The sequence below is a fragment of the Pleurodeles waltl genome, chromosome 8 (genome assembly GCF_031143425.1).
Source record: "Pleurodeles waltl isolate 20211129_DDA chromosome 8, aPleWal1.hap1.20221129, whole genome shotgun sequence".
NCBI lineage: Eukaryota > Metazoa > Chordata > Amphibia > Caudata > Salamandridae > Pleurodeles > Pleurodeles waltl.
In genome coordinates, this window is record NC_090447.1 from 1,526,129,477 (window position 1) to 1,526,138,794 (window position 9,318).

Below are 9,318 nucleotides of genomic sequence, written 5' to 3' on the forward strand. Positions count from 1 at the left end.
CTGCCTGTCCTGAGGCCCATTTGGCACAAGAACTGGCGGGAAATTAGATATTTAGGAGGCGTGTTGCACTTCTAGGCTAGTCACATCCCTAAAGTGAGTACCTGAAGTGGACACTCAAGGAAGGGTTCCATCATCTTGTTTTTGGTGAAACTAGGAACTCTGGGTCAGGAATACACCTACTTTCCACAGGAAGTGGTCAGATATGGTGTGTAGTCACCCTGTGGGAAAGTAACCCATTGGCTACCACCCTACACTCCCCTAAATGCCCCTAAATTCAGTTTGTAGGGATCCCCTGACACCAAGAATTAATGTTCATCTACTGTAGACCAAGGGAAAGACAAACGAGAGCCGAAATTATGAGAACAGAGGTCCTGCACTGAAATTGCCGCCAAACCCTGCTTGCCTGGTTGCTTGCTCCGCAACAGTCACCAATGGCTACTCGTCCAGAAGATGAACAGCCACCCCAAATCCTTAGGTGACTGTTCTTACCTAAACGTAGCATCTGCATAGGGCTCTATGGGACTACTGTTGATAGTTTTCTCCCTTCTCCTATGAAATGTGTCTCTTGCTTCAACTGTTAAATTGTCCCCTGCACATATGGGTTTTAGCCATGGGGCAAGGATTCCCCCAATTACATGGTGTCCTCATGTCCTCTACATTGTCCATGTGAGCCTTAAGGGAGACTTTGGAGCTCATTTTCTGTCACTCTGACCAGTAATCATGGTGAATGCGAACGGGTCTCTTCATTGGTATGAATAGTCTAGCAGACCCGCTGACGTGGGGTAGAGCATAAAGGCTTCTTTTTTAATTGCCCGCACAGGATCCCTGATAGTAAGGCCTCATTTGCTCTCTGAACAGTGGGGAATCACAGACTTTACTTTTGTTAACCATGTGGGCCTTATTAAACAAATAATTTAGTTCTACATTTGTGTAAAATAAATGTAGATCCACCTCGGGTGGGCTAACCGCCTCAGTCTACGATAGGTTTCCTTTCCGTCAGTTTGTGTTACACAGAATGCACCAAGAAGCAGGTGCTTAATACTGAGCAGAAGGTTCTCTTAAAGGACCTGCTTTACCATTATTATGGCTCATCAGCCAGGTAAAACTTGGTTCTAGTGGCACAGTGAGCAAGGGATCCATGTCATGGGACAGGTGTGCCATGCCCCACGGCGGGTGTTGGGTCCCATGTTCACTGCCACTGGAACTAAGCTGTACCTGGCTGATGAGTTATAATAAGGGCGAAACAGGACCTTGGTTGCTTCTGATCCCATTAAGGAAGGACCTCACCTGGCAGTTCGTGCTGCACTGATCCCATGGAGCAGGGACAAGACTGATTTGCATATGACAAGGTCCAAACTGAGGTGGCATGGTGAGTGAAAAACGATGGATTTGGATGTGGCCCTGAGGGATTGCCAGTGGCTGAGATTAGTTCATGCGTCCATCACCTTGTTTTTGATGCCCTAAGTGTGGCTGGTGTGCCCAGATATGGGTCCAGTGGTCACTGTGCTGTTGGACCCAAGCTTTACGTAGATGATGAACCCCCTATGAGGGGGGAACTGGTCCTTTGTTGCTTGTGTTCCGATTCAGGGAGGGCCTGGCCTTGCAGTTTGTGCTGGACTGTTCCCAGTGAAGCAGGGTTCAAACTGATTTGCAGATGGCTGGGTCCAAACTAAGATTGCATTGTGGGCAAAAATGATGGATTGGGATGTGGGCCTGAGCTATTGCCAGTGCCTAAGATTCATTCAAACATTCCATCCTTCACCTGTTTTTTGATGTCCTAAGTATGACGGTATGCATAGACATAGGTTCCATGCTCACTGTGCCACTGTAACCAAGCCATAATTGGCTGGTGAGCCCTAATAAAGGCGAAAGTGGTCCTAGGTTGCTTGTGTTCCCATTCAGGGAAGACCTGGCTTTTTAGTTTGCCCTGGACTGTTCCCATTGAAGCAGAGTCTCGAATGATTTGCATATCGCTGGGTCCAAACTGAGGTTGCATTGTGGGCTAAAAATAGTGGATTGGGATGTGGCCCTAACGATTGCCATTAGCTGAGATTCATTCAAGTATTCCATCCATCAGTTTGTTTTTTATTTATTTGGGATTAAATAGTTACCGTCTGGTCACCCTCTTTGCCAACCCATGCACAGATATAAACTCAAAAGGGACTTTGTCCCTTGGTTATAGTTTGTCTTGAGCATGAATCTATTTTTTCTGTTTTTTTAATCAACTGTGTTGTATTTTGTTTTACTTCATACATTGTTGTTGTGTATTTCATGCTACTGTTATTCTTTGGTAACTTGTAGACTGAAGTTAAGAGTTCTTCAGAACAGTTTCTAGCTGTGCCATAAAATTCAAGATGCATGTTATTCAAAAGGCTCTTGAATATCGAAACCCATCTCAGGTTGCGTTTGTTCCTGTTCATTGGGAACTTTGCCTTGCTGTTTGGGCTTGACTTGTCCCATTCAAGCTGGATCAAGGCTGGTTTGCATAAGGATGGTTCCAGTCTTTTTAGAGGCACAGTGATCAATATAACAAGTATCTGAAAATCTGTATAGTGGCTGTGAATAATACAGTAACATAAATGTCATCATACTTAGTGTACATAATTAGTTATACAATTTTCCATGCTGTGTTCTTTTTGCAGCCTATACATTTAGTGATTACAAATCTTTTTTACATCCACAGAGAGCAGTCCCCTAAATACATAATATGATGAAGAACAGAGATGACACCAGAAACCGAACAGCACAATAAGAGACAGAAGAGCTCACACGCGAAGAAATGTTACAACAAGCATTAGGAGCAATCTAGTCACTCCAGGAATCTGAGAACGACCATGCCGCATGACCCCCTAAGATCTGTATATCAGATTCCATCATCAGCAGTTGCACTGGACTTTCTGTATTAAAGGTTGCACACACCATCGAACATAAGAACCATGCTTTGATCCATCATTAAATCAGTTGTGCTATACCTTATGAACCACCGAAAGAGATCAAATGTGTGCAAAACATCAATCTTAAAGCAAACAGCAGAAGTTTAAAAGAAATGACATTTTAGCTACTTCCAATGCAGAACACTATCCTAGCGTGCAAAGACTTGGCAATAACGCTTATACTTTGCTTGCATGTGTGGTAAATATTGGCCCTAACTGAAGATACCACAATTTTTGGAATCCTTTTGGATAATCAGTTTTGCTTTACAAAGCACATCGAAAAGGTTGTTTCCACTTGCTTTAGTTCTGGATATGCTGTTCATTTTTTTTCAATTCTGCAGATTTTCTCTAGGAATGCTGTTGTTGAAGCACTGATTGGCTCGAGATTGGATTATGGAAATTCCCTATATTTGGGCTGGCCTCAATACCTTGTGCAAAGCTTCAGGTTGTCCAAAACCTGTCCCCTAAAATGATTGTAGGATTAACTTGGAGAAACATCACTGGCTTCTGGTGAAGACAATTATTTTGTTTAAGACTTTGTGTTGCCCACAAGGCCTGCTATGATATGGGAATCATCATAATTTAGCTGTAAAATCCAGAATTATGTTTGTTGGAGAAGCCTTTGCTCTGAAAATAAACGTTTAGCAATTATTCCAAGAGCCTGTCGTTCTAGACCAGGAGATAGATCTTTAACTTTTTGTGTACGCTCCCTCTCAGTTGAACTCAGACCTAGCAACAACCTGCTTTCCTCTTGGCAACAGTTTAGGACTTGGCTTTTTTTCCCCAGGGAAATCTAGTCTGCTGCTGATTCCTTTTCCCTATTAGGGTTATTGTTGGTAATGGAGCCGAGATACCGTTGGGTTAGCTGTTGCATTTAAGAATTCCCAAATCAATTCCATTAAGCAGTGAGTCAGCAATTATGTTTATTCTTTGCTCATCTATTTGAAAATGTTTAACTAAGATTGAAGATGCACACCTCAGCAGAAAAAGCATGTAATTTGGCAAGAATTCTAGTCACCACTCAACATTATTTTTGAAGGTACAAAACACACATATTGGAAATACCACAGATATGCATTGAATGTTAGTACAGTTCATTATTTCAGCAACCACAATCTGTCAGCATGCACTACCATGGGATGTATGCCAAAATGTAACTGACCCATAGACCTTAAACACTGGTGAAAAATCATACATACACAGCAGCCAAGAGATTAGCTTTGGTTTCTCTGTGACGCTGAAGCAGTATCAACAAGCAGGGGACAACTTACAAAGGCAGAGTACATTTGGAAAGTCCATTCATCAAGCATCACAGCTAAATGTCCATCCACAAACAATAACAGAAAAAAAAAATATACAGGTGTGTTTTTTGTGTGTGAGAAAAGGTATCAACCATACATTGCAATCGGCAACAAAACATGATAAAAAACATTCAGATGCATTGAAAGTAAGATGAGTTATAATGCAACATCAGCCCTTGGGGATGATCATGAAACATATGCAGGAGAAAATGCATCCAGTGAATGTGGAAAGAGCTTTACTCGGGTTACACGTCTAAAGAGGCATAAGCGAACACACATAGAGGAAAAAACATACAAGTGCAGTAAATGTGGTAAAAACTTTACTCAATCTGCATATTTTAAGGGACATCATGGAACACAAATGGGGGAAAACCCATACACATGCGCTGAATGTGGAAAGAACGTTGCTCATTCCAGACATCTTAGGGGACATCTGGGAAAACACACAGGGGAAAAACCATACACATGCAGTGAATGTGGAAAGAGCTTTATTGACTCAATTACCCTAAAGAGCCATCAGAGAACACACACAGGAGAAAAACAATACACATGCAGTGAATGTGGCAAGAGCTTTATTCAGTTACGGTCTCTACATAGCCATCAGCTAACACACACTGGGGAAAAACCATACACATGCAGTGAATGTGGAAATAGGTTTACTGATGCATTGCAGCTAAAGAGGCATCAGCGAACACACACAGGTGAAAAACCATACAAATGCAGTGAATGTGGAAAGAGCTTTGCTCATTCTGGGAATCTTAAGGGTCATCAGAGAGCACACACAGGGGAAAAACCATATACATGCAGTCAATGTGGAAAGAACTTCGCTCACTTAGCAAGCTTAAAGTACCATCAGTGGGCACACACAGGGGAAAAACAATATAAATGCAATGAATGTGAAAAGAGCTTTAGTATGTTAACAATGCTGAAGAAGCATCAGCGAACACACACAGGAGAAAAACCATACGTATGCAGTGAATGTGGAAAGTGCTTTACTTACTTAACAAGTCTAAAGTACCATCATTGGGTACACACAGGGGAAAAACCATATACATGCATTGAATGTGGTAAGAGCTTTAAGCAATTGGCGCGTCTAAAGAGCCATGAGCGAACACACACAGGTGAAAAACCTTACCCATGCAGTGAATGTAAAAAGAGCTTTTGTGACTTGACACTCCTAAAGAACCATCAGCGGACACACACAGGGGAAAAACCATACACATGCTGTGAATGTGGAAAGAATTTCAATACAATATCAAATCTAAAATCTCATCAACGAACACACACAGGGGAAAAACCATATGCATGCAGTGAATGTGGAAAGAGCTATAGTCAATCAGCAGCCCTAAAGATTCATCAGAGAACACACACAGGGGAAAAACCATATACATGCAATAAATGTGAAAAGAACTTTGCATACTTTATAAACCTAAAGAGACATAAACAAATACACACAGGAGAAAGACCATACACATGCAGTGAATGTGGAAAGAGCTTTACTCAAACAGCAACCCTAAAGAACCATCAGCGTACACACACAGGTGAAAAACCATATAAATGCAGTGAATGTGGAATGAGCTTTAGTGATTTAGCAACCCTAAAGGTCCATCGGAGAACACACACAGGGGAAAAACCATTTGCATGCAATGAATGTGGAAAGAGTCTTGGGAACTTAAAACTCCTAAAGAGCCATCAGCGAACACACACAGGGGAAAAACCATACACATGCCATGAATGTGGAAAGAATTTTAGTGAAACATCAACTCTTAAGGCTCATCAGCGAACACACACAGGGGAAAAACCATACCAATGCAGTAAATGTGGAAAGAGCTTTACTCAATCTACACACCTAAATAGACATAAACTAACACACACGGGAGAGAAACCATACACATGCAGTGAATGTGGAAAGAGCTTTGCTCACTTTGCAAACCTAAAGAGCCATCAGCGAACACACACAGGTGAAAAACCGTACACATGCTGTGAATGTGGGAAACATTTCAATAAAACATCAACTCTAAAGACTCATCAGCGAACACACACAGGGGAAAAACCATATACCTGCAGTGAATGTGGAAAGAGCTTTACTCAACTTATACACCTAAAGAGACATAAACAAACACACAACGGAAAATCTATACACATGCAGTAAAGGTGGTTGTAACTTTGGTCAATCAGTACACCTAAAGAACCATCATTGAACACACAAGGCAAAAAGCATACACTTGCAGAGACTGTAGAGGGAACTTTATTAAATCAGTGTGTCTGAAGATCCATCAACAGACATACCGTGAATATGGAAAGAACTATATTGCATAATTGAATCAAAATTTTATTCGGAGAATAACTGCAGGGAGATGCAACATACATTACATTGAATGAGGGAGGAGCTACCCTGACCTAACAGTTGTTAGTAAACACAAGGCTAAAACATAGCCATAGTGAATGTGGAAACAAGTTATTTCATGTTTCATACCTAATATTGTATCAGAGAATACACACCTTGTCCATAGGCCATCAATTGTAATTCACTATCAGCAAGCAAACAAGAAAAAAAATTCAGCCGCAGTAAACATGGGAAACCTTTTATTTGCTGCTCAGCATGCAAAGGTGTAAGGTCTGAAGAAACAGCAAAAAGAAGCCGTCCCCAGTGAAATTCAGCCTTAGAGAGGGGAAAAAATCGTGAAATACCAGGATGTGCAACCAGAAAGTCACGAGGTGTGGAATACAATGACTGAGAAATTTGTTAATTTGCAGAAAGAAGTACATGGCTTAAACAAAAATATTTAAAGAACCACTGAATGAGCTACCTATGCAGTGATTTCATTGCCTCTGAAGAGATAGCAGTTTTGAGGACCAGCAGTTAAAAGGACACTTGCACATAACTTGAGAGATTAGTGATGTAAATATGAACTTGTTATTATAAGGTCCAGACTTCACAGACCTCTCAGTGGAGTAAACACTTAATCAGGGGGTTGCAGAGCAGTTGGTGAGCTGAAGTTGCAAAATATTCTGACTGTCTGCTCTGGAGACTGGAACTGGAATTTTTGTTTTTTCTATATAGGTAGAGTCCAGCAGAGGAAACTTCAAAGCCTTGCAGTGAAATATAATGTTATGACGGCAGTTAGCCACCTGTCAGTGTCCTCCGTTTTATTTACTGAGCAGACGGTGCATGGGATTAAGAATGTAAGTCCCGTCCACATCATCCTGCAATGATGAACGTCTTTTTTAAGTGAAGAAATTGTGTGACTTGTAGGATGAGAACAGCACCTTGTATTGGTGCTAAAAGCAGAGAAAATCAATTTATGCAATTGTTTTCTACTTGTATAATAAGGAAAAGCTGCTATGCACCAGTTGACAGAAAGACTATGGTGCCAGTTCTTCTCAGTTGTATAAATTGAATAAATGTCAATTTAACAAAGTACCTTAGCTTGTGAAAAACATTTTTCACAAAACGTTGGTGGAAACCAATTTTACATTCTTCCTGTTGCTTATGTAATAACAATAAACTGATTTTTATTTGTACATTATCACACTGGACACCAAGCTCATCCAGAAGGAACACATAGCCAAAAAACAAAGAAGGCAGGGTAGCAACGCTCTTTTCTAGGCAAAGTGAAACTGTTTATTCCCGATAGCAGCTTGAGAACTTCTATTCAAGCCCTCTTACTCTCACATCTGGGTGTGGTAACACCTTGTTCCCTGGCCTTCCAGACTCCACACAGGCACTCCTTAAAGGCATCATACACAAAGCAGCACATTTCATCCAGGGCCTGAAGAAAATGTATCACATAACCCCCATCTTGATGGAAATCCATTAGCTTCCCTGCCGACCCTCACCATCTCCAAAACCAGCTCCATCGTTTATAAAACCATCACAGTTCATCTTGCAGACAGGCTCACCATCTCTGGTGGCACTCGGCAGCAGGCCTTTTCTGTCTATGCACACCGGATACGTACCCACATCCCCGTATCCATGAAACCTCAACGCTACTCCAATTTAGGAAAGAGTTGACTCACATATTTCAGGAACACTACATCACAATACATTAACTGTCTAGACACCAACCACCTCTTTTCACTCATTGACTTTAAGTTTTTCTGTGAACCCTGTGTGGCGCTCTGCTAGCTTTTGACTAGGTTCACCTTATAAAAATGGATGGATGGTACGTAACCAAACCACCCATCTTTTACATTTGGCAAGTGGAGGAAATGCACTTACTTATTTTGTAGACCCAGCAAAATATTATGAATTAGTTTCTTACAAACTGCATAAATGGATTTGCAATGTTTTGTCACAAGTGCAAGGTTTTTGTAACATGACTAAATTACTTCTATGCCCAAGGAAGAGCAGTTCATGAATTCCCTCCAAATACTACTAGGTCATGACAGCTAGTGTTTGAACAAAATGTACCAATGTTGTAGACCAGTAACCGTACAAGAAGAGTTCATACACATGGAATAAATGTCATACTTCTTGCGTCAAGCCTGGGCCAACAAATCTGGTGGAACCTCTTAAGTCTACGTTTTTTTAAGTCTGTTAAGGCTCACTTTTTATAAAATAAAGTTAATATTTATTCTTATGATTGATTTTATTCATCTTGCAACAGGTTTTGTGTGTGTTTCAATTGATGTGTTTCTCAATTACCCACTGCTTTTCCAAGAGACAATATCCATTTACGCATGACAATCGTTAATCAGCTTACGGATGAGTAATGCCCATATGTCAGACTTCCACGTGATCACAATTCTCACCCTTGCTGAAATATGCAAGTCTGTTGCATGCTTATTGGGTGATGCGATGACAGCCACAGGAGAAGCTAATCTGGAGTCACAGGTAGGTGCATTTGTTAACTTGAATGCCAGAAATGATGTTCAAACCTGCCATCATGGGTACCTAAAACATGCCCATAATGAGGCACCATCACCAAGAAAAACGGATACTGAACCAAACACCGGATATGGTTAAATGGTCAATCATAAAAGGTAAGATGTAAAACGCTATCTAAGAACACACTGTATTAATGTGCCATGGAAAATGCCTCAGTACCAAGCAGTACAGAACGTTTTTTTTCATAAAATGT

The 9,318-nt window shown here is 41.0% G+C and overlaps 1 protein-coding gene across 1 annotated transcript in view; it reads left to right on the plus strand.

Moving 5' to 3' along the window:
• LOC138248897 (zinc finger protein 850-like) overlaps positions 1 to 8,817 on the plus strand; it is a 52,622-nt gene extending 43,805 nt beyond the window's left edge. Inside the window, exon 2 of the mRNA XM_069202874.1 lies at positions 2,684 to 8,817. Coding sequence (XP_069058975.1) covers positions 4,386 to 6,386 — 2,001 coding nt within the window. The 5' untranslated portion in view covers positions 2,684 to 4,385 and the 3' untranslated portion in view covers positions 6,387 to 8,817. The remainder of the gene's footprint in view (positions 1 to 2,683) is intronic.
• The last annotated feature ends 501 nt before the right edge of the window (positions 8,818 to 9,318 follow it).